This window comes from Chanodichthys erythropterus, chromosome 23 (genome assembly GCF_024489055.1).
Source record: "Chanodichthys erythropterus isolate Z2021 chromosome 23, ASM2448905v1, whole genome shotgun sequence".
Classification (NCBI taxonomy): Eukaryota; Metazoa; Chordata; class Actinopteri; order Cypriniformes; family Xenocyprididae; genus Chanodichthys; species Chanodichthys erythropterus.
The window spans coordinates 10,575,145-10,601,387 of record NC_090243.1 but is presented as its reverse complement, the minus strand read 5'-3'; the positions used below and the strand labels follow the sequence as shown (position 1 = coordinate 10,601,387).

General features: G+C 35.9%; 1 protein-coding gene across 4 annotated transcripts; it reads left to right on the top strand.

The window, feature by feature from the left end:
* The first annotated feature begins 1,289 nt into the window (after positions 1 to 1,289).
* On the top strand, positions 1,290 to 25,456 carry phex (phosphate regulating endopeptidase homolog, X-linked). 4 transcript variants are annotated; one of them, XM_067378395.1, is made up of 26 exons: positions 1,316 to 1,378; positions 2,171 to 2,224; positions 2,634 to 2,800; positions 6,970 to 7,023; positions 8,909 to 9,248; positions 11,423 to 11,479; positions 11,668 to 11,829; positions 11,911 to 11,994; positions 13,996 to 14,222; positions 14,574 to 14,642; positions 14,740 to 14,856; positions 14,973 to 15,056; positions 16,776 to 16,918; positions 17,125 to 17,218; positions 17,308 to 17,436; positions 19,514 to 19,615; positions 19,697 to 19,774; positions 19,905 to 20,008; positions 20,094 to 20,152; positions 20,459 to 20,513; positions 20,640 to 20,707; positions 20,796 to 20,926; positions 21,031 to 21,096; positions 21,566 to 21,670; positions 24,063 to 24,139; positions 24,233 to 25,456. In XM_067378395.1, the coding sequence occupies exons 5-26, from the start codon at positions 9,134 to 9,136 to the stop codon at positions 24,333 to 24,335; spliced, it is 2,229 nt and encodes a 742-aa protein (XP_067234496.1). In that variant the 5' UTR covers positions 1,316 to 1,378; positions 2,171 to 2,224; positions 2,634 to 2,800; positions 6,970 to 7,023; positions 8,909 to 9,133; the 3' UTR covers positions 24,336 to 25,456. The 4 variants fall into 4 exon arrangements, with proteins under 4 accessions (XP_067234497.1, XP_067234496.1, XP_067234498.1 ...); XM_067378396.1 differs by lacking the exons at positions 1,316 to 1,378; positions 2,171 to 2,224 and adding an exon at positions 1,290 to 1,307; XM_067378397.1 differs by lacking the exon at positions 6,970 to 7,023.
* The last annotated feature ends 787 nt before the right edge of the window (positions 25,457 to 26,243 follow it).

The window sequence follows — 26,243 nt, the reverse complement described above, 5'->3', positions numbered from 1 at the left end:
AGTAATATTATTCGTTGTTTTCGAGAGAGCAACCTATAGGCTACTTCCTTAAAAATGACAAATATTACCCAGAATGCATTGTTTTACAGTATTCTGTATATTACAATGCATTCTGGGTAGTAATATTTGTTGTTTTCGAGAAAGTAGCCTATAGGCCTCTTTTCTTAAAACAACAAATGTTACCCAGAATGCATTGGGTCATTTTTTTAGAGTGGTATTTTTTATCTTCCTGAGCTTCAGCAAGAGGGGAAGATGATCTGTAAATAATGACTTCCTCATTTGAGTTAGAAATATAGCACATTATGTGAACTATTTTATGGTGGGTTTTTTATTCAGTCTATGACCACTATTAAACATTTGTCGCTTTTTATGTGATTCACAGGAAATAAATAAATAGCAGCATGGGTTTGGACCTGTTGAGGGTGAATATGAACCGTCAACAAACAACATCTTTAAAGCATTCATTAATACACATGCAAGCTTTGTGTAAAATGTTATGAACTATTCCAGTGACATGAATATAAAACTCCCAATTTAAAATAGGACATAACCCCTCATCAAGGTTATCAGTCTTAAGTTCAGTCATTACTGACGCTCTGTTAAGTGTCTGATTATGAATGTTTGTGTGGATTAAAGTACTTGACCGGGAGGGGACATGTTCGGTTCACTTTGTTTTGTTGTGGCCACAGTCCAGAAACACAATTTATGATAACAATTAGTTTGGGGACTAATTGTATCGGACTATTAGTTACGGCACCTTTGATTTCTTGAATTATCCCTTGCTCCTCAAGCTCTTTTAAAGTTTGTGTCAATTCTTCCTATCCTTTCTTATTAATAGGATATTGTCTCTGAGGTTTATATATTCCTCCATCAATTTTATGTGTATATTTTTCACTAACCTTTCCACAGTCATTCTTACTCTCTCCAAATGGGGTTTTACGTAATGCTTTATTCCATTTAATCCATTATTTCTGCTTTTGCAAATTTTGATCCTATCATTCCTTTTTCTATTCTAGATAATTCTTCCTGTTGATTCACTTCTTTTAGTCTTTAGATTTTCTTAAGGTGTTTTGCTGCTAGCAAGTTTTCAGCACCTGAGGTCATTGTTATACCATGTTTGTAACCTAATTTTTTCTCTATTACTTCACCATCATATGATTGGACATGGATAATTCCAGTCTGTTCTATAGGCTCTACTGTTGTTGATAGCTCCGCCCCCGTGTCAACCAAATATTTAATTCCTGATATATCCAAGAACAACTGGTCCGACTCCTCTTTTACACAAGGATCACAGAGATTCTTCTTCAGTAGGTCAACCTCATCATATTTTGCAGAAACTACAGCTGTGTCTTTGGCTCAGCTCTTTGCCTCTGTACCTGTGAGTTGTGTAGACTTTTCTAAGGCCACGGCTGTAATTGCATGGCCAGTACAAGTGTGAACTAACCGTCTAGTTGAGTGTTTATCAAGTCTTGCAGTCTTCCGCTGCTTTCATAATACAGTTTGCATAACTGCTATGGTCTTCACCCTGTTTTATTTTTCTTACCTGCTGTTTAACTGCTTCTGTTAAATTTAATTCTAATCATTTTGCCTGGTAGTCTTCTTGCTCTTCATTTGGCTCTTTTGAGGAATTTAAATGTTATATGTCTAGGATCTGTTCCGTGCACTGGAATTGATGTGGATGCTCTAATCCTGACTCCTCTAGTGTGTACCGTGGGTTTTTCCTCCCAACTGTCACTTCCATCTGTATCTAACTCACTGTTTATGTTATCCTCAGATTCTGACTCCTTCCGAACACTGTAACTCTCTATTTTCTTTTTTAAGTGCTTTTAACATTTTATCCATTTCTCCAACTGCTTTGTTTTCCAGACTTTGACCATCCTTCTGCCTTAGCTATGCTTTTGGCTGATGGGGACCTACTAGCTGACCTCATTTGGCCATACGTTAGACTGCGTCCTTCAATTATTTTTCAATCCCACTTCCATTCTAATGATCTACCTCTCTCTCTGCTGGTTGGGTTTTTGTTTTTTACTCCTTTGATGTTTACTTCAGGCCACCAGTAACACCCTCTGAGCTCTTGCCCTCTTATCATGTAACCTTACTTCTCTAAGATTGTTATCTGATGACTCGCTACTTTGACTGTCATTCTCTTCTGTTATGTCTTGCTCAATAGAATCTGACAGCCATTTTTGTGATCTTCTGTCTCTTGGAGTTCAGGATCGGTGCAGTAGGTTTCATCTTACTTATGGTTTCTGCTAGCCTTGGCTGTACTTCATACCTCTCTTTTTGCAGTTTAATAATATTTTTTATTTGATCTTGTTCTCTCTCTTTAACGAGGAGATTTATAGTCATTTGAATTTCAGTGGACATTTCTATTATTCCAGCTAGGAGTCCCTCTAGACATTGTTCTGTCACTACTAGGGACATATGTATTTCTTTATCACCTCTGTCGTTAGCTTCTCTAATCACATTTTTTATTAACAATCTAGTCTCTTCTCCAGATTGTTCTTCTGTATGTGTCTGTGTATTACTATCAGTTAGTACTACATGTTCCATTTTGGAGAACCTCTACAAATTCTCATGGTTCCTGTTTGCTGAGGACCTAATCTGTTTCTCATATGCTCTATCTTTTTAAGAGCGTCTTCCCCTAAGCATCCAAAAACTGCTCCAGCTATTCCTAATTCTTTGATCATCTGTGGATTTCCATACACTACAGCCATACCTTCAGATGTATGTTCCATCCAACCCTCATAGATTCGGATCATTATCTGCTGTAACTGTATTTCTGTGACTGCAGACATAGGTAAGTGCGGTTCTGTCATTGCTTCCTGGTAAATCCTAACTTTCTCCATATTTGGAACTTCACCCTGAGATTTCTTTAATTTTTTTCCACTCATAGTATACAGCTTTGTTTTCCCCATGGTTTTTCTATGCACTATGCTCATAATGCCCTCTGACTATGAGGTTTTGCACTGGATAGCCACTTCCACAATCCCGTTTCCTGGCCCTTCAGTCCTTTCTCTGGACTGGAATATACTAAGTCTCTCTAGACTAGTATCTAACCGAATCCTTTCTAAATTGGTCTACATGGGTCTACAGACAGCTCTTCAATGTGGTTTCTACACTTTCAACTTAAAACTCAAACCTCAAGTTGGGCGCCATGTTATTCGGTGTGACCATTTATAGTACACCTTTTAACCCTATGATTATTCAGGTAGGGTAAGGAAAGTCAAATCTAGTCTAAACCATAAGATACTCACCCGCCGGCAGGTTGAAGTCCTTCAGGAATGGCGTAAAAGACTACATTGTGGTTGTTCTTTGTCGAGGCTCAGTTTGTAGTTATAAGTTAAGTCTCACGGAAGGCAAGCATATCAATTAAATATCTCTTTTATTGATTACAATACAAAGCAGTTAATGCAAAATAAAACAAAATAAAACTTAAATCAGCTTAAGCTAAAAAGCTCTATAACCTAGCTTTACCCAGTAATATTGGAGATGCTTTTAAGCGCCCCTCGTTAGGGTATCAGGTGTCCTTCTTAATGCAGGCAGCATCTCAGGAGACCTTTTACTCCTCAGACTTTTATACTCATTTTTGGGACATTCCAACTTCATATTACTCATTGATCAATGTCTATGATCCAATCTTCCTGCTGTAGTCATATCAGTCTCTGTATCTCTTGCTTACTAAGCCGGATGTCCTTCTTTTGTCGCCTACGCTGTTTTCTTCTAGCACTCATCTTCTTTACCAAAGTCTTCATCTCACCTCCGCTTTAGGTTGCAACATGCTCTCTTCATCCTTATTATTAACTTTTGTGGTTGGTTACAATCATCAAACTCAAAAACCTAACTTTCACAACTGTTGCTTAGTCATATTATCTTATAACAAACAAAGGAAGTATTGCAGTTACTTAATTTCATAATCATTCAAGCATTCAAGCATATGTGGCCTTAACTTAAAAGCAAGCAAATAAAAACATTGAAACAGGTAAATAGCAATATCAACATCAAAATCCAAAACAATACACTGCGGGTCTCCTTACATGTCGCCATTTTGCACCGGCATGTTTCTACAGCAGCCCATAAACGAACGAACTGCTCTACAGAGCGCATTTGCTTGACTGGCTACACTCTGCTGTCTCAGACGACAACATCTTTGTCCTGTGTTGGTCACCATAGCATCTCTATTTTGCAGTTCGCTACCTCACGGCTAGTTGCCACTAAAATTTACACACTGCACCTTTAAATTGTATTCAAATGTATTTCTATAGCACTTTTCACAATAAAAACATTCCTAAACAACATTACAAAGAATGGAGCCTTGCTTTTCAAATACCCATATTTATAGGCCTGTCCATTTCTGATAATTCCAGGTTGCTATTGTTGCGCAGGTTGTACACATTTAACTTGTGGCCATGAGAAATACATGTTGTTCCCTCAACATAAACAAGAAAAATATATCTTAAGGACACGACTTTACATCATGTGGCCACGACATAAGGATGTCGTTACTTCGACAAAATGATCTTGTGGCTATGACTTATTATTAAAATATACATGAGATTTGACAAAGGCTTTGTGTCAACATTGGTTAATAAAAACTTTTTGCAAGTGAGTGTGCAGTCAAATCTCATGCATATTTAGATTTATCTCTCTTGACCTCTTGACCTGCACCTGCGTTTGTTTAGTCTTTTTTGTTTATGACTTATTATTATTACGTTCCCACGAGTTAATATGATGTTCCCACAAATTATGTCGTGGCAATGATAAAACTAAGCAAACCGAACATGTCCCCTCCCGGTCAGCGTAATAAAGTGAGAGTTTTATCAAACAAAAACCAAACCAGTGATGATGTTGTGACTGTGTACAAAAAAAAAAAAAAAACCCTACAGGATACAAGCAGTATGATTGTGTTGTCTTCACTTATGAAGAACATGTTTTATACACACATTCAGTAATCAGGACAGACTGTTTTGATCTGTATTACAATAAAAGTCTTATTGGGAAATCTATAAATCTAGTCCAACACTGATAAGGTGCTCAAGCATCAGAGCCCAGCCTTTCACCACAGAATTTATTTATCTCTTTCCGGTATAATTCATGGGAGTTACGTCCTGTGCAATTTAAATCTCATTTAGGGATGAGTCACAAGCGATAAAGAGGAAGACGGTCTATTCTTTGTTGATACATTCCACATAAATCTCATTCTGTGATCTTCATCCTTTATATTGTTTTTTAAAAAAAAAAAAAAAATTTATATAAATTTATATTAAATTTATATATTTAAATTATATATATATATATAATTAATAGGTCCTTTTCATTGCCATTAAAGTGAAATAACTGAACATAAACATAAAAGCTTGATAAAAATGCTAATTTTAGAAGAAAATTTCAGACGGCACTAGAAGCTTTTGCATCTATATATATATATATTATATATATAATTTTTAGTAATAAAAAATAGTAAGGTTTTATTACTTAAAAAAAACTAAATACTTATATTATTATTATTAAGTGTTTCATCTAATATTTATATTTTATTTTATTTCAGCTTTTTTCAGCTTTATTTCAGTTAACAAAAATGTTGTTTTAATTAGTTAACAACAATAAGGTAACCCTGGTTACCTTTGCTAACGTGTTAGTGTTTTTGGTGGTAGAAAAGCTCTGAAAAAAGCCTTTGCACCATCAATTGACTGTTCACAAAGACCCGCCCCCTTTAGTTACTGTTGCTACGTCTGACAAGCCATGCCGATCTCTCGCCACACATCATGTTTTCACACAGTAAAAAATACATCGCGGAGCAAAGAGGATGCTGACAACGCGTCGACAGACAAGACAAGACAAGACAAGTTACTTTTGATATGAAACAAAGTCTCAAATTTCAAATTTTGTCATTTTTAAAGAAATTTAAACAATAAATACCATTTGTGGCTCTTTAATGTGTCGCTGTAGCGCCTCAGTTCAAGCATCTCGTGAACTGATCATCTAGTTCATTTATAGCATCAAATAAACATAATTTGAACATGAGAAGGAATGTTGTTTCAAACGCGGAAAGACGTTAGTACACACCATTTTTCAAGTTCAAGTCCACCTACGTTAATCTGCTAACTCCCCTGACTGCTTTGTCGGACAAAAAGGCAGATTCTGCGTTATGATTGGTTAGATCACCTGTCAAACAAACTCCTGGTGAAGGGCCAGTTGCACTTGTTTGTGTACCATTCGCATCTCAGACCAACTATCTCACGACCAATTCGTATGTATTTTACGAGGTGGCCAATTCGTACAAATTTGTACGACCACACTCGTAAAAATTCATATGATTTGTCTAAACTCCAGTGACGGGTAGGTTTAGGGCGGGGTTAGGGGTAGGTCAGTCGTGCGAATTCATACGAAATTGGCAACTCGTAAAATACGTATGAGTTAGCAAAACACGTACGAGTGAGGTTGTACGAATTAGACATCTAGTAAAATACGTATGAATTGCTGCAACCCAAAAAACAAAAAAAAAAATTTCAGTCATTGGTCGAGTTTTCATGAATGGTGATTTTCATTAATGGAGTCTCCAAATTTTTTTGATAGACATGGTGTGGGCTGTATTTGGATTTCACTTGTCTTATCTATCAAAAAACATATTTGTATGTATTAGGAAAAATGTTCCTTGTGATTGTGTCCTCCTGAGGGTAAAAAGTGTGCTTTTTATAGAAATATTTTGCCACCTAAGGTCATGACATGCATCAATGTCAATAAAATCCAAAGATATTATGGTGTAAGAACGGTACTTCTTGATGGTCTAGCAGTCGTGTGTTTGGTGGTAGAAAAGATGAGTCCCTGATGTATTGTTGACCTCCACCCACTATTACTTTTCTGTATTATTCTGACAAAGTGATTTGATATTTGAGATTTAAAATGGATTCAATTGCTGATGAGATTGTTTTGTTTCCTCTGTACAATCAAATTATTTCTTCATTTTAGCGAATGCATCCTCTGTTGAACAAATAGAGTGCAAAGCCTCTCGAGAATGACAAGGTCAGTTCTTCCCATTTGCACATTACAATTGGTTATTCACTCCATCTGCTACAGCTGTGGATCTTCTACCCTTTGACACGCCTCTGACTCAAAACGGTTCATGAGGAAAGCTGCCCTCTATTAACTAGACTTTCTAGTATAGTGCTGTCATCTCGTGACGGCTCAGAAAGTGTTTGTTTTTCTTATCAGTAGATAAGATGAAGCAGATGTCGCACATCCACAGAAATCTCTGCAGTCTCAAAATGATTATTTACTGGGAAGCCATGACCTCAAACATTTAGTTGTTTTGAGATGATTACAGATGAAAACTGCTAATAAATCAATATAAAACTGTACTGTACTTATAAAAAAGTTAGATTTTATTACCACTTTTTACATGGTACTCAGTGAACACCATCTTTTATTTTTAATATTATTTAAGATTCATTGATTTACTACTGTTATAGGTAGTTATAGTACTGTTATGTTTAATTTCAGGTTTAGTTTGGTCATTTTTTTTTTTTTTTTTTTTTTTTTTTTTAGTATAAACTGAATAAAAATGAGAATGCTGAAATAAAATAAGTTGTAGAGTTGTTATATTTAAATATTATGTTTATTTTATTCAATTAATGAAAACGATTTTTCATGGTTTTAATGAACGATAATAACACTGTTACCAATGCGGTTATGGGGAAAGCATCAACAAAATATTATTAAAAAGTCTGTTAATTGTGCATTTATATTGACTTAGTAAATAACATAAATTATATTATTAATCTATTAATTAATGAAATACTAATATAAATGAATTATTTATAATAAAAGGTTTAATATTTTATACATTTAATATATATATTAATATTTAATAACATACTTAAACATGAAAATATTATTAATGTTTAAATTAATATAATTAATTAAATATTTACAATATTTATTATATTTCATAATAATATTCAAAGTAAATAGTTACAATTTTATTTTAATTAATTATTTTAAAGATTAAATTAGATTTAACTAGATACAGTCAAACCAAAAATTATTCAGACATTTTTTATATTTGTGCCGGTGCAGGACACTATATCAAAATAAACTGTGACATATTATACCAAAAAAATTCTTCATACAGTGGACTACCAGTAAAACTGATAAAAATTTGGAACCAAAAATTATTGGTTCTGACTCTGTTTTGCTTATATCTTACATAATTAAGATAACTGTTTTCTGACACAGTTTATCTCTGAGATCTTTTTTTAAACTATAGTGAATAAACTGTATTAATGAATGAAATGTTCAAGGTGTCTAAATTAATTTTGGTTTGACTGTACATGTAAAACCCATATTTAATGACGTTTCAGACTATTCCAAAAATGTGCTTGCGTCTTTTATCAAATAATGTTTCCGATTTTTCTCATAAGGAGCATCTCAAGCCAGCAGTTAACCGGATGAATCAGCGTAGATATATTTGGCAAATAAACATTCATGATAAAGTGTTGTCAAGGAAACTTTGTGTCTGCTGTAGACTGTGTCCTGGCACAGACACATCATCACACAGTGTATGTTCCTCATTCTATTTTATGTTGTGGGACATACTGAGAATAAATACAGAAGTGGCTACATTTATCCAGAGGGCTCATCAGGAACTCAGAAACACACACCTGGAGCCCAAACACAGACTATATCAGGGTAGATCCACATATACACACACACACACACAAACATACAGTCATCCCGCCCTTCCTGCAGGACGCCATATAATTACTCCTGTAAGTAAGGTGCTCCAGTTGGCTCTAAGGAGGAGAGTTCTTCCTACTCCTGGATCTCCTAACTCTCTCTCATTCACTCCTTCACTCTGTCTTTCCCCTCCCTCCATGCTTATTCTCCTCTCTCCTATCCTCTCTCTTAGTCTGGGACACTCTTTGGCAAGTAGAGCATGACTCCCCATGCTGTACATCTGCCACTGATCTGAGACCTGTGAGGCGAGACTACCTCTGCACAGCCCCACAGTGATCCAAAAAGGACCACGGCAGCCTGGGATCAGGACTTAAAAGTGCACATCTCCAGGCCAGGCGGAGTGAAAACCGGGTGAGAAGGATAGAGGGTGACAGAACACGCTCAACTCAGTGACAGTATGGAAATGGGGAGAGGAGAAACCAAACCGAGCACGGGCCCCAACACTCTCCTGAAAGCCGCCCTGGCAGTGTGTGTGTGTGTCTGCATTGCACTACTGATAGCTGTCATCACGGGTGAGTAATTAGCATGCACAATTAACTACTTACTACTAATGTGATATATTGCACATTATAGATAGATAGATAGATAGATAGATAGATAGATAGATAGATAGATAGATAGATAGATAGATAGATAGATAGATAGATAGATAGATAGATAGATAGATAGATAGATAGATAGATAGATAGATAGATAGATAGATAGATAGATAGATAGATAGATAGATAGATAGATAGATAGATTTGTGCTCTTTGGTCAGTGTTCAGATGTGTGTTTGTGTGTGAGATTATTTTAGGAGTGTATACTGTTACACACGCAGCGTGTCTTTGAAGGCTGTAATTAGCACAGTAAGTATGAGCTCTGGTTAAGAAACATGTATATGTTTTTTTTTCTTTTCAAAGTTTTGAGGCTAGAGGGCTGTGAGCGTGTATTTCTGTGTCGTTTAGGGAATGTGGGTGTTTAAGTTTAGTAAAGAGTGTGTTTTTAAAGGGAAAGTTGACCTAAAAATTAAAAATTTCCGTCATCATTTACTCACCCTCATGTCGTTCCAAACTTGTATGACTTACTTTCTTCTGTGGACCATAAAAGAAGATATTTCGAAGAGTGTGCAAGCTGCTCTCTTCTATGAAAATGACAGTATATAGTGACTAGCTCCAAAAAGCACCATAAAAGTGTTTTTGAATGACATGAGGGTGAGTAAATGAGGACAGGATTTTCATTTTTGGGTGAACTGTCTCTTTAAGAGTGCTGAAACGTGTGAATGGGTCTTGTGGAACCTGAGACCTTGTGAATGTACATTTGGTGTATGAGTGTGTGGATGTACAGTATATTTTGGTATACACAAGTGATTTCTGGGTGATGTGCTGTTGAGATGGCAAATAAATGATTTTCTTTTTATTGTTCTCAGTTGTTGAGGGCTGCCTGCATATTTGCGGTGAGACTAGAGTGTAATTATGCTCATTTCTGTCTACATATTCTAGTCACAAACACACACACGCGGCTGTGTCTGCTGGTTCTGGGGATAATTAGGCTCAGTCCCACGGGGCCGGGTGCTGGATCCTGCTGTGGTCATCTGCTGTCCAGTTGTGGACTGAACCATAAACACAGGCCTTTAAAAGCAATGCTTGTCTGATTTCACAACATATATACAGTTTTGTGCTCACTCAAACTCACTGACACAAATTCACACAGCTTCACTGACCTCTGCATGGAGAGTTTATGCTGATCGTGTTTCAGTATACAAATACATATTGCAAAAATGTATTCATTAACTCAATTTCCTGGGGACAAACTATTTAAATTGAATTAAATACTGAAAAAAAGCTAAATATAAATTAAATACAAAAAGCAAATACACAAAATAATTAATATTTTGCTCCAGAATTTTTAAACTTAATTTTAAATTCCAAGTAAATGACAAAATGTAAATGAACTAGATATCTCTGATCCCATCATTCAACAAAATGTATACACTGCAAGCAGTGCACAGGGATATAGTTTTTTGGGGGAAAATTAAATTAAATTAAATTAAATTAAATTAAATTAAATTAAATTAAATTAAATTAAATTAAATTAAATTAAATTAAATTATGTAAAAATGCAAATATTTTAAATTAAATTATTAATTTAATTTAATTTAATTTATGTAAAAATGCAAATATTTTAAATTAAATTATGAATTTAATTTAATTTAATTTAATTTAATTTAATTTAATTTAATTTAATTTAATTTAATTTAATTTAATTTAATTTAATTTAATTTAATTTAATTTAATTTAATTTAATTTAATGCAGAGGTCAAACAAAAAAGAAAGAAAGAGAAAATCTAGCATTTTATTTTCCATAAAAATTAACAATGTAACCTAAAAAGCTGCTTTTTAAGAAGTAACACTATGTAACGTTACTCTTCCCCTGCCCTGTTTGTAGATGTGCAGCTTCTTTGGAGTGTGTGTAGTAGAGCATGCACTATGTTTTTGTCCTGTGACATCCAGAGCATGGACAGCTGAAGCCTGAGCACAGTGGGAACTGAGTTTCTGTGTGTGTGTGTGTGTGTGTGTGTGTGTGTGTGTGTGTGTGTGTGTGTTTGTGTGTGTGTGTGTTCATAGCGCAAAGTTTGGCAGTCATTTCAGGGCATAGTTGTCTTGATTGGTCTGTTTGACAGATTTATGTTTCTCTCCTCCTGTAGTGTCTCACAAAGCAAGCGATGAAGACCTCTGCCTTACCCCACATTGTATTGAAGCAGGTAAACATATATCATAAAGCTATATAGGGGCTAGAACGTCATGTGGTCCTTTTTAAATACTTGGCGCCAGTTCGCAACTACAGTACCTAGCAATTCCTTAAACTATACACTCAAACTTCAAATACTGTTTTTACTTGTTTGAGATGACTGTAATGCTGAATCTGTGTTTGCTGATGTGTCATCTCTAGCTGGTTCTATCCTGAGTAAGATGGATCAGTCAGTAGAACCATGTGATGACTTCTACCAGTACGCATGCGGAGGCTGGCTCCGGGATAACCCCATTCCGGAAGACTCATCCAGCAATGGGATTTACCCATGGCTCAGACAGAATGTAGACCTCAAGCTGAAAGGTGCACTGATCCACATGATTCTGAATGAAATAAAATTTGTAGCCCAAATAAGGTGATTCAATGTGAATCTTTGTGCCACAGAGTTGTTAGAGGAGCCCATCAGAGGTGAAGACATTGAGGCAGTGAAGAAGGCCAAAATCCTCTACACATCCTGCATGAATGAATGTAAGAACCAAAGAGCTCTTTGCAGATCCATACTGTTATAAGCACTATTCAGACATTTGTTATTTTCAATATAGTAATAATAATGGGATTGAGACCTTGAATTAGCCAGAAAATAATTGGCAATTGGTTATTATTATAATTATTTTTATATTATTTTTTACTATTATCAAGGTTGTGTATTCAGACCGGATTTAAATCAAAGTAATTAATTACTATATATAAACTTTTTATATTTGATACATTTTTATTTTTATTTTGTTTGTTTTTTATTATATTTATATACAACCTGAATTCCGGAAATGTTGGGATGTTTTTTAAATTTGAATAAAATGAAACCTAAAAGACTTTCAAATCACATGAACCAATATTTTATTCACAATAGAACATAACAAATGTTTAAACTGAGAAATTTTACACTTTTATCCACTAAATGAGCTAATTTCAAATTTGATGCCTGCAACAAATGGCTGAAAAAGCAAGAAACTTTGAAAAGATTCAGCTGGGAGAACATCTAGCAAGTAATTAAGTTAATTGATATCAGGTCTGTAACATGATTAGCCATGAAAAGGGATGTCTTAGAGAGGCAGAGTCTCTCAGAAGTAAAGATGGGCAGAACTCTTAAAGAGTGCATAAAAAGACTATAAAAACAATCCTCAAAGTCAAATTGCAAAGGCTTTACAAATCTCATCATCTATAGTCAAAAGATTCAGAGAAACTGGAGAAATTTCTGTGCGTAAGGGACAAGGCCGAAGACCTTTATTGGATGCCTTCGGGCCCTCAGACGACACTGCTTCACTCATCGGCATGATTGTTCCAATGACATTAATAAATGGGCCAAGGAATACTTCCAGAAACCACTGTCGGTAAACACAATCCGCCGTACCATCTGCAGATGCCAACTAAAGCTCTATCATGAAAAAAGGAAGCATATGTGAACATGGTCCAGAAGCGCCGTTGTGTCCTGTGGGCCAAGGCTCATTTAAAATGGACTGTTTCAAAGTGGAAAAGTGTTCTGTGGTCAGACGAGTCCAAATTTGACATTCTTGTTGGAAATCACGGGACGCCGTGTCCTCCGGGCTAAAGAGGAGGAAGACCTTCCAGTGTGTTATCAGCGTTCAGTTCAAAAGCCAACATCTCTGATGGTATGGGGGTGCATAAGTGCATACAGTATGGGCAGCTTGCATGTTTTGGAAGGCACTACAAATGCTGAAAGGTATATAAAGGTTTTAGATCAACATATGCTCCCCTCCAGATGATGTCTATTTCAGGGAAGGCCTTGTGTATTTCAGCAGGACAATGCAAAACAACATACTGCAGGTATTACAACAGTATGGCTTTGTCGTAGAAAAGTCTGGGTGCAGAATTGGCTTGTCTGCAGTCCAGATCTTTCACCTATAGAGAAAAATATGTCAAAGATGACCACAGACTCTTCAGCAGCTGGAAACCTATATCAGCCAAGAAAGAGACCAAATTCCAACACCAAAACTCCAGAAACTCATAGCATCAATGCCCAGACGTCTTCAAACTGTTTTGAAAAGACGAGGAGATGCTACACCATGGTAAACATGCCCTCGTCCCAACTATTTTGAGAAAAATATGAAATGAAATCAAATTTGAAATGAGCCCATTTTGTGCATAAAACTGTGAAATTTCTCAGTTTAAACATTTGTTATGTTATCTTTGTTCTATTGTGAATAAAATATTGGCTCGTGTGATTTGAAAGTCTTTCAGTTTTCATTTTATTCAAATTTTAATAAACATTTCCGGAATTCGGGTTGTATTTTTATGTATATTATATTGGAAATTAATTGGTATCGGAGAACAGTGAACATGAAAATGTGTTGTTAAATTATTAAAATATTAACTTAAAATCTTAGGGGGTACTTCAGGTAAATATTTTATGTCTATATACGTTTTGGAATCCCCACTTTACTGCAATGTAAGCATCTGTCAGGTGAATAGATATAAATTCTACTTCATCTCTCTCTTTTTCCCTCTAAGCTGTCCTGGAGATTAAGGATGCCAAACCTCTGCTGGAGAATCTAAAGCAGAAGGAATTCCGCTGGCCGGTTCTAGGCGATGCATTGGGCCCTTCCTCGCGGTGGGTGGAGTCTCAGTTTAACCTGCTGGAGACACTGGCGCAGATACGCAGTCAGCACAGCAAGTCCGTCCTTATCCGGCTTTTTGTCTCTCCTGATGACAAGAACTCGAATCAGTACATAATCAAGGTGAGAACTACATGTCAAAATGCTCTTGTTTGAATGGTCTGACATGTCAAATTCTGGCTCAACCAATTGCGCGAATAATATATAGTAGGGGTATAATGGTACATGTGTTCGCCTGGAACCGTTACGGTTCGGTGCATACAGTCAGACGACGAATACAGTCACAGGCAATCCACTCTCCAATCCAGAAGGGGGTGTACGCGGTAATGCAATGTTGTTTGCTAACCACCACAACAGGAAAAAGAGCAGACTATCTGTGGACCAGCCCAAAATAAATGTTCAGATGGCACTCAAGAGCTTGCTAGTAGCACCTAGTTACACCCATAATATATAGCAATTTTTTTTTTTCCCTAGCTGGATCAGGCCTCTTTGTCACTGTCATCCAGAGAAGATTACATCACCAACACAACCGAGGCACAAATGGTACATCAGTATATCTGTCAACATGTTTATATATCATTACATGCAGTCATAGTCAGTCAGCCCTTTCTCAAACCATTCTTTTCATGCTTCTCTGCAGTATCGAGAAGCTCTTTTAAGGTTGATGGTTGACGTTTCTGTCATGCTTGGAGCCAATGAGCAGGCTGCTGAGGCTCAGATGAAACCGGTACTTGATTTTGAAATGAAACTTGCACAGGTGAGCAGCAAAACACTTGAAAATCAGGCCAAATTCCTTCAAATCACTGGCATTGAGAAAGAAAACAGTGCTGTCAGGGAACTTGATGCTTCAATGGATTGTGTGCTCTTCTGTAGATAGTGATTCCCTATGAAAACCGCACCAGTGAGAACATGTACAACAAGTACAGTTTGTCTAAACTGCACCGCACAGTTCCAGATGTAAGTACATTATTATTAAAACAAATGTATATGTTATGCCATGTCATACTCATACTCATATACACATGCTTAATTAGTGGTAGGAAAATAAATGAGCCAGGCTGATTAGTTGAACAAAACAAGAATGCTGTCTTTTTCCCAGGCCTAAAAGAAGAAATTTACTTGGGTCATGTCCAAGTAATGTCGGAAAGATCATACTTATTTAATTGAACGCACATGAACACCACCACAAAGTCATAAATATGAGTGGGAAGCTGTGGAGTTGTGAGTGAGAAACGTGGTGAAATATATTTAGCAGGGACATTGTCAGGCTTTTTTATTTACAACAAAATAAGCTAACTGCACAAAATATAATACACTAAAAACTAATTCAGGGGACCTTTTAGTCATTACTTAAATATATATATATATATATATTGTTGTGAAATAAAAAATCAAGTTCTGAAATGCTGTTAGACTTTTTACTTGTAATTGTTATTTTATTGAGTTTGGATGACACACAAATTATGCCTATTGATTCGATATATGACTTGTCATAGTTTAACATTTTCAGTTAATCAAAAATGTATTTAATTTTAAGTTCTGTTAATGTAAAATACATTCTGATGATGTGTAAACGTGTTTCATTGTTTTGAGTTGTATGAACACTTCTTTTAATTTATACAAACTTAAGTTAAGTGAAACTGGGCTGGGATTTATATTTCCCATCATGCTTTGCCCATGGCACTTAAAAGGGAGAGTAAATGCTAAAATTAAGTGTTATATAATGTTTTTTGCACAAGATTAATGGTAAGGGAGATTTAGCAGTAATTAGTGTTTTGTTATGCTAATTTAGAAGAGTTTCTGTTAATGTGGGTTTTTGGAGATTTACCATCATGGTGACAAGCGGTGCTTGGTAAGTTCATGTTACAAATGCGTTTTAAATGCATCTATACCTTACTTAAAACATTATGTTGGATCAACTCAAAATATTGCTTTGAATTAATGTAATTCTCCCAATTGGCTTAAGTTCAAAATTTTAGTGGAAAATGTTAACATATTTTTTTTTTTTTTTTTGCTGAACCAATGTTTTATATAACGATATAATATGTAATGATAGTTTGATGGCTTCATTTTTTTTTTTTTAAACGCAAAATTAGCCTACCTGATGCACATTCTTTGTACATTCATTTTCTAGAAGTAGTTTAAAAACACTGCTGTAGTTATTTAAAACTGCTGTCCTTAACTTTTTTGTGTTCAAAATTTACAAAAACGATATAATGAGCGAGTATATCATGAATACATTTTCCAAACTTTGTTTTTGTCTTACCCTGAATCACTGGTACACCTTTAATAAGTGTTTATATTCAGACTATTTTAGACTGCTTTGGGTCATACCACTGCGGATCACTGCGTCAGATGCAAACAGAGAGAAGTAGCTCCAGCTACAATGTTCTTCTGCAAGACGCATGCAGTTCTGTTTATTAACCGCTAGAGTGGCAAAAGTTACTGACTGCAGCATTAAGAAAATTATATTCATGTTACTTTAGTTCATTGCTAATCTTTAGTAAAATAGCTATTTTCATCAATTTATTTTTAGACCTGAAAAAATTTGCTTTGACATAAAAATGTATTTAACTGGTACAGAAAATTTTTATTAGCCTGAATATAAATTTATTTCTAAATACAGTTACACTACACAGTTTACCCAGTTCATACTATTATTGTTTCTTTTTGCAGTTTAACTGGCTGGGTTTTGTCAAAGCAGTGATTGACACTGAGCTGTACCCAGACCTGAAAATCTCCTCTTCGGAGCAGGCGATCGTACGTGCCCCACAATACTTTAAAGACCTCTTCAAACTCATCAACGTCACAGAAACCAGGTATCCAGCTCTAAATCAAAACCCTATTAAATCCTACATCAGAGATGCCTGCCTCTGTTGATCTGGACAGTGTCAGCTGTGTGATCACTGTTTTTGTGTGTGCTGTTTATATGTCCTACCAGTTTATTACCTGCTCTGCTCAATAACAGAGTCAAGATTACTCAGTAATTCAGCTGCTGCTAATGTTTTTTCCACCCTCGCCCCAGGACAGTTGCCAATTACGTCATATGGAGATCAGTTTTGTCCCGAATCACCACCTTGAGCCGACGCTTTCTCTACAGATACCTGGATTTTGCTCGGGTTAGTGAACCACCTCCTCATTTTAACCCTCCACCAATCTTTGGATAAAAATACATTTGCTGAGGTTAAAAATATCCACCTCTTCTCAGGTTACCACGGGGACCACCTCTCTGACCCCTCGCTGGGACAAGTGTGTAAATTATGTAGAAAACACACTCATCTATGCCACCGGTAGGCTCTTTGTCGATAAGCATTTCCAGGAGGACAAGAAACACATGGTACGACTTTTATGTATTAAGATATGCAACTATTCATATTTTTTAAAGGGGTGGTTGATTATGATTTAACTCTTTTAACTTTAGTTAGTGTGTAATGTTGCTGTTAGGGCATAAACAACATCTGCAAAGTTACAACACTCAAAGTTCAATGCAAAGGAAGATATTTTCTTTTAAAGAATTCGCTGTTTAAAGACTACAACAAACGGCTGGTAGGGACTACAACGAGCTTCTTCACTAACCCTAAAATTTACATAAACCCTGTTCCCGAGAACATGCAACAAAGGGGGCGAAGCCATGGTCGGCTGATTTAGAGAAGAGGAAGAGTTGTTATAGAGTGTTGTTGCCATGCCGTCATTTTACGCTGGACTGGAATTACACAAAAGATTAACATGACGGCACATGCTAGTCGATGAGTTAAATCAGCTCCACAGCAACTAATGTTACATAAATGTATCCACTAACCATTCAGAAATGTCCAGTTGCATTCTAAAAGTTGTAACTTCTACCAGGCTGAACACCGTTACTGACAATCGCCATTTTGGCTGCGTGAGATTCTCCAGCTTTGTTGTTGTTGAGCAACTGAAGCGTGAACTGTTAAAGCTCCGCCCTTTTCTGGAAAGCGGCCAGGAGCAGAAGCACATTTGCATTTAAAGGTGCCATCGAATGAAAAATTTAATTTACCTCAGCATAGATGAATAACAAGAGTTCAGTATATGGAAATGGCATACAGTGAGTCTCAAACACCACTGTTTCCTCTTTCTGATGTAAATCTCATTTGTTTAAAAGACCTCTGAAGAAACAGTCGGGATCATTAATATGTACGCCCCCAATATTTGCATATGCCAGCTCATGTTCAAGGCATTACACAAGGGCAGCCAGTATTAATGTCTGGATCTGCACAGGTGAATCATCAGACTAGGTAAGCAAGCAAGGACAATAGCGAAAAATGGCAGATGGAGCGATAATAACTGACATGATCCATGATATCATGATATTTTTAGTGATATTTGTAAATTGTCTTTCTAAATGTTTCGTTAGCATGTTGCTAATGTACTGTTCAAAATCAAACTCATTCAGAATCAAATGAAAACATCAAAATAAATACTATACTCACAGGAATCGATGCATGCAGCATGAATGACGAACACTTTGTAAAGATCCATTTTGAGGGTTATATTAGCTGTGTAAAGTTTGTTTATGCTGGTTAAGGCAGTCGAGAGCTCGGGGGCAGGGAGCACGAGAATTTAAAGGGGCCGCGCGCTGAATCTGTGCATATGTAATTATGGCTCAAAATAGGCAGTTAAAAACATTAATAAAAAAAAAATCTATGGGGTATTTTGAGCTGAATCTTCACAGACACATTCAGGGAACACCTTAGACTTTTATTTCATCTTTTGAAAAGGGGTTCTAGGGCACCTTTAAAGGAACACACAAAAACGGCATGTTTTTGCTCACACCCAAATAGGGGCAAATTTGACAAGCTATAATAAATGATCTGTGGGGTATTTTGAGCTGAAACTTCACAGACACATTCAGGGGACACCTGAGACAAAGGGGCATTTTAGGCCCCCTTTAAAATTCAGCGTTGCCATTACAGGAAAAAGCTACATCTTAAAATATAAAAAACTTAAAAAAACATATATTTAAAATTGTAATAATATTTTACAACATTCCTGTTTTTACTGTACATATACAAGTTTTGCCACTATTCATATATTAAATTCAGCTTTGCAGTTACAGGAATAAATTAAATTTTAAAATACATAACAATAGAAAAAGTTATTTTATATATATATATATATATATATATATATATATATATATATATATATATATATATATATATATATATTATATGATTTTTTTTTTTTTTTTTTTATGTAATGTATACCTGTGATGGCAAAGCTGAATTTTCAGCAGCTAGTCTTCAGTGTCACATGATTGATGTAGCTTTTGTCCCCATCTAGTGGCACTAATCACGAATAACAGCATAAAACGCTGGATCTCAGTTTACTGTAAAACTAATAAACATTACTTTGAATGCTCATCAAATTAATGTCTTTTGTCCTTTATGAAGATGGAGGAATTGATAAACGGTATCCGGTGGGCGTTTATCGACATGCTAGAGAAGGAGAATGAATGGATGGATGAGGAAACAAAGAGAAAAGCAACAGATAAGGTGTGTACCAGTGTATTTGTGATGGCTATGAATGCACAGAATGTTCTTTTTCACATCATTAATGTCTATATGTCACTTTAGGCTCATGCAGTCTTGGCGAAAGTGGGCTACCCAGACTTCGTCTTAAATGACACCTATATTAATGAGGACATCAAACGAGTATGTTTGCAAGCTTTTCAGATTTTGTTAATCATGTTGATAATGATATTCCAGATTTAATTGTGTTTGTCAGATGTTTGGCAGATGTCAGTGCAACTTAAAATCATTGAGGTTTTATGTTTATGCACAGTTGTCATTCACGCCGACGGACTACTATGGGAATGTCATGCAGACCCTGAAGTTCATAGCTCAGACTGACATCGGCTGGCTGAGGAAAACAGTCCCACGCACAGAGTAAGTTGTCAGTATTTTCAAAGCCTTTTAAAATTAGACGAAACTGCCTTTGAAAAAAGATGAAATCACTTTTTATGTCACTCAGGTGGTTCACAAACCCAACTACAGTAAATGCATTCTACAGCTCCTCAACCAACCAGATCAGTGAGTAATGTATTTCGGTTCATTAATTAATACAAAGCCTTTTTCTTGAATACTGGTTCTGATGAGCATTCAGCATTCTGTGATCATAATATTTTTCTATTAAGCAGAAGTATCAATTAAAATGACTACTACTGATTAATCTCAAGATATTTCAGGAAGAAATATAATAATAAAGTTTCAAAGAAAACTAAATGAAAGAAACTTGTTTTGGTATCTGTCTGGTATAATAGCAGTTTGATGTTTTTAGATGTTTGATGTTTGTTTAGATATACTGGATCATGTTCTTGGTGATCTTCTTCTACCCAGGATTCCCTGCGGGAGAACTTCAGAAGCCATTTTTCTGGGGACTAGACTATCCTCGGTGAGACATAGATACTTCTTCTTGTTGATGTTTTTTGATTTATATTTCCCCAGCACACTCGATCTCATTTTTACCATCATCTAGATTTCTAGGAAAGCTAATCTGTGAAATGTGTTCTTGTGTCAGATCATTGAGCTATGGAGCAATCGGTGTAATTGTGGGGCATGAATTGACCCATGGATTTGATAACAATGGTGAGGCCATTTGATTTATAATGAGTCTCAACCCATTCACTGACATTGTGTTTCTCAAAGACATCAGTGTGTATTTGTGTTCATCTAGGCAGAAAATATGACAAAAATGGGAACCTGGACCAGTGGTGGAGCAACACCTCCATCACCCGCTTCAACGAAAAGACACAATGCATGATTGACCAGTACAACGGCTACTACTGGAAGGAGGCGGGGCTAAATGTACAGTAGGCACCAGCCTTTTTAATGCATATCTTTTTGAGTGCATCATCAAAATGTAGCAGAGCTACCAAACTAATACTTAATACCCACAATCCTCTCTCAAGATCAAGGGGAAGAGGACACTGGCAGAGAACATGGCAGACAATGGAGGGATAAGAGAATCTTTCAGGGTATTACTGCATTTTCCACACTATAATTTCCTAAAGTGACCTGAATCTGATTTACCATCAACTTGTCCCATTCCAAACCTGTAGGACTTTCTTTGACGGATCACAGAAGGGAAAATTTGGAGAATGTATCGCAATTTGTGATTTGCGAACACATCAATATGACTCAAAAAGATTCAGTCAGACATTGCTACTTTTCTCAAGAGGTGGTCGCACTACATATTTCGTTCCATTGACTTCAATTTATTTTACTGTATATGCAAATGTGAGAGACAGGAAACACAAGCTCATGTGAATTTTGCTGCGTCCCTAAGTTGAAGTTTGAAGAACTGCAAATTTGAATCAGTTGAAGATGTGGAAGAAAGAAAGTTTGGACATGGGGGGGAATTTTTAAACTATTCCTTTAATATTCCTTGTTTTGGTGTTTACACTTATAGTGTGTGTATCCGTGTATGTGTGAACGTGTCTGCAGGCCTACAGGAGATGGATCGAGAAAGAGAGGGGAGGAGTCGAGGAGCCTTTCCTACCTGGTGTGGGTCTGAACAATAACCAGCTGTTCTTCCTCAGTTATGCCCATGTCAGTATTCAGTATATTTCACATATACATACTTAGGCCTAAATGTCAGATGTCACAGACATTATTTTTTATTCTTAATAATTTAGACTTGGTTGGAAAAGTGTTTTTTTTTAGGGGTTTTATGTGTATCCTAAATAGTATGCAAGATTAGAATGAGTATTTTATGAGATGGTAGCATGTTTGAATATCTATGCACTGTTTTAGTACACACTCAAAAGTATGCATTTTCTGATTACTATCAAAGTAAATACTCTTAAGTACATGATATATGCAAACTGAGTTTAAAGGTGCAGTAAGTGATTTCTGAGAAACACTGTTGAAAGTGGATTGGAGCCAATAAGCAGCAGGGGCCGTATACACTCATGATGGAGGAGAAGAGAGAGTCAGCAAAGACTGTAGAAAGGGAGATGGCTGAGAGACATTACAAAAGAGATAAGGTCAGAGGAATATCACTGGAAAAGAAGGGTTAAGATCAAACAAAGCTAAGCGGAAAGGCCTGAAAATAGTTGCTGAGGTTGTGTTGTTTCTGCTCCATATGTTAGTAATAGTGGTGGGCATAGATTATTTTTTTTAATCTAGATTAATCTCACTGTAATCTTGGAATTAATCTAGATTAATCTAGATTAAAATGGCTCATTTGAATTCTGCCGAAAACATTCAGAATATGTGTGCAACCCAAATAATGACTAAAAGTAATCCGCCATTTTGTCCGATAAAGCAGTCAGGAGTTAGAAGATTAACCTTTGTGGAGTTAAACTTGAAAAATTGTGTATATTGACATCTTTCCGCGTTTGAAACAACATTGATTCTCATTCTCATTGATGTTTATTTGATGCTATAAATGGACTCGTAGTAAGAGATGATCGGTTTACGATTACAGTTTTTATTGTTTGAATTTCTTAAAAAACTACACAGTTTTAAAGCTGGGACTTTGTTAAATATCATAAGTAACCTGCTCTGTCTTGTCTGTCGACGTGTTGTCAGTGTCCTCTTTGCTCCGCGATGCATTTATCACTGTGTGTGGTGTGACAGCACCACGGCTTATCAGACAAAGCAACAGTAACTAAGGGGGACGGGTCTTTGCGAAGGGTCAATTCGGCTAGGTATACATCCACGCTAAAATATCAAGGTGAAAGTAAACATGGCTTGCGTAGTATAGACCCAGCTTCCAACCCAACTTTGTTTCACAGAACCAAGATATGCTGTTGTTGTAATGTTAGCTATAGTAACAGTCATTGTTTGTCTGGAGCTGGTGTGCTGTTGGCGACTAACAACAAACTCTTGCCTGTATATACTCTTGTGTACGGTATGCTCATTTTTTGTTCTTCCTTGTCGTACATCTTCGCTTTCTTTTCTCGAAGCATTATTTTGCTTCTCTTCAGCTATGATAAAGAGACATCCACTCTTGCATTGTGTGTTTGTGCATTTTGTAGGCATAGCAATGAAGGGAGGGGTGTGTTTGTTTGGGTTGATTTAAAATATCAACAGTGTTTCCTCCAAATCGCTTACTGCACCTTTTAAGGAAAAACACTACAGGTGAATAGGATAAAACATTTAAATATCAGCACACTTTGTTAGTTGAAGGATTATTGCAAACATTTTTTGTATTACAAGTTTTCTGAAATGTTATGTTACAGATATGCAAATAAGGCACTAATTTGCAGATTTTTTCTAGAACAAAAATCTGAACAAACAAGTTAAAAATTCTGGTTTTGTTTTGTTGATATGTTAGTTTTTGGATATCTCCTTTTATCACTCTATAAACCAGAATATACTGACAACAGCCAGAAAAAAAAAAACTTTGTTTTTTTTTTAAGATTTATTTTTGGCATTTTTGCCTTTATTATGACAGAATAGTAAGTTGACAGGAAGCGAAGTTGGAGAGATAGAGGGGGATGGGATTGGGAAAGGTCCACAAGCCGGGATTCGAACTTGGGACGCCCGAAGCGCAACTGTGCTATATGTCGGTGCTGCCCACGAGGCTACTGGCGCTGACAAAATGCTATGTTTTTAGGTATAAAATCAGGCAAATGATATATGAATAAACCTGTTGAAAAATTTCAGACTATAGTATACATGAATAAAATTGGAAAGTTTGGTGTATATAAGTGATAGGAGATTTCTGGCTCAGTGCATGAGTGAAATCATTTTGAGAAAACAACCTTTCAATAGAAAGATACTGTAATTGAAATCTGCAGATTCAAATAGATAAAGTACAATAAAATAAGCACTTAAAATTTAATTTTCTTTCCCCTAGCCTGAAACAACATGTTATGAAAAGCCAAAAAAGCCCAAAATTGACCAGTGCATAAAAAACATTTTTGCCTGTATTGTATTGTCTTGCCTTAAATTGGACTCTTATTGATTTGTTTGTGTATATATTATGTGCTAGGTTCGCTGTAATTCCTACAGACCAGAAGCAGCACGTGATCAGATCCAAAGTGGAGCTCATAGCCCTCCTAAATATAGGTATGATGCAGTAATATATACAGCTCATTTACATCTATATTATATCCCCTATTCTTCAGTGTCACTCACTTTACTCTCATTACTTTAATGAAGGGTTATAGGGGCGATGAGCAACTATGAAGAGTTCCGTAAAGCTTTTAACTGCCCCGAGACGTCAATCATGAACAGGGGGGCAGAGTCCTGTCGTGTGTGGTAATGAAAATAAGGACCCTGTGAAGATTTCAATCACAGCACAACCCAAACCTCCTTATTTTGTCCCATTCACTGGTTTCTATAGAGAAACAGCGGTTACTAACACTGAACCCCAGGGCCGTGCTGACCACTGCAGCGCCCGGCCCTCCTTCAGCCACTGGAATACTGCACACACCTGAAAGCTTTCGGCCAGATCTGCGTTTTACTATCTGACCTCAATTATAATGTGCAAAAGGCAAACGGACCACAAAAATTCCCATGAGGCCGTCCTTTGGTTCATCACTGTTTTTTATTCAAACAAATTAGGTCGCACTGTTGCTTAAGAGTGCTATAAATTATTATTGCCATTTTTGTTGTTGTTGATAAGTTTGTCTGTCATTTTAACATTGTCTGTCATTTTATTTTATTGAACACTTAAGTAAATAGTTATTGTTTTCCTGAGGTTTTCCCAACTGTCTTTGTGGTGTTGTTGTTTTTTTCTTCACAGAAAAACAAATCTATTTTGGTGTATTTTACATGTTCATGATGAAACAGAAGTAGCAACAGAACTTTATTCAGTAATGTGTGATGGATTATCGAAAAATAAAAATAAAAATGTAGGATGGGAAATTTTGACACATGGGAGTTTAACTTAAAAATGAATGTGAGCTTGATTACAAGGGGTGGAGTTTAAGTGAATTAATGATTGGAGGCAAAAAGTCAGTCATTTTCACCGGAAGTTCAAGTTATAACATTTTGATTAAATGTTACGAGGTCCAAAAAATAAAAAATGAATTGTATACAGTCATTCAAAGTTTAAAGTTGATTTAGGTAATTTGTGCCGCAAAAATGTTTTAAAATAGCCACCTTTTAAAAGTATTTATTTTTGTATTTATTTGGCCATGTAATAAGCAGGATAAAATATAATCAGCTTGTCATTATAGCAAAATAAACAGGACAGACAGGGTGATGAGGTCCATTAGTCTCTGCATATTTAGCTGGGATATGAGATTAACTATTTTAACATCAACAAATGTACATATCTCCATTAAACTCTGCATGCAGTAAAATAATCCAGACATTCATGTAACACTAAGACTACATTTTTGTGTATCTACACAGTAAAATCCCCAGAGTTACATCAACTCTGCTCAGAGTACATATGGTCCCTCTCTAAATAGTGTTAAAGTAACACTGAAGCAGAGTTAAAGTTAATGAGATAATTAATCAATTAATAAGGCTGTGGCTGGAAGTCAGTTGTGGTTTTTGTGTTTCTCTTTTCTTCAGTGATTCTGCTTGTTAACAGCAGGTGTTCATCATTAATGTACAATCATCACCTAGTTAATTGCTTAATTATCTCATTAACTTTAACTCTGCTTTAGTGTTATTTTAACACTATTTAGAGACGGACCATATGTACTCTGAGCAGAGTTGATTTAACTCTGGGGATTTTGCTGTGTACATTCCAAAATTGGCATTTCAAAACTATGCTATTTTGGGTTAAAAGTTTTTAAAAGAATCTTTTTATATTATTATTATTATTATTTAATAATCAAAAGAATACTTTTTTACTAAAAAGAACATTTGTGCTTCGAAAAGGTTCCATGGATGCTAAAGGTTCTTCACTGAACCATAAATTCCAATAAAGAACCTTTATTTTTGAGTGCAAGGAGAGGAAATCAATGCAAATGTCCTTTTTTCACATGACCAATCTGGAAAAATGTCTGAATAACAATCTAACCAAGCACACAGGGAAATTGGATGAATGAAAAATGGAACCACTCCTATTGGACATAAACTCAGAGCATGTATTAAGCACAGACACTGCAGCAGTCCAATAATGCAGATAGGATGTGAACCAAAATCAATTGCTTTGACCTCCATTTATGCTGGAATAACAGAGGAAGTCTTGTGGGGACAAAACGGTGAAAAA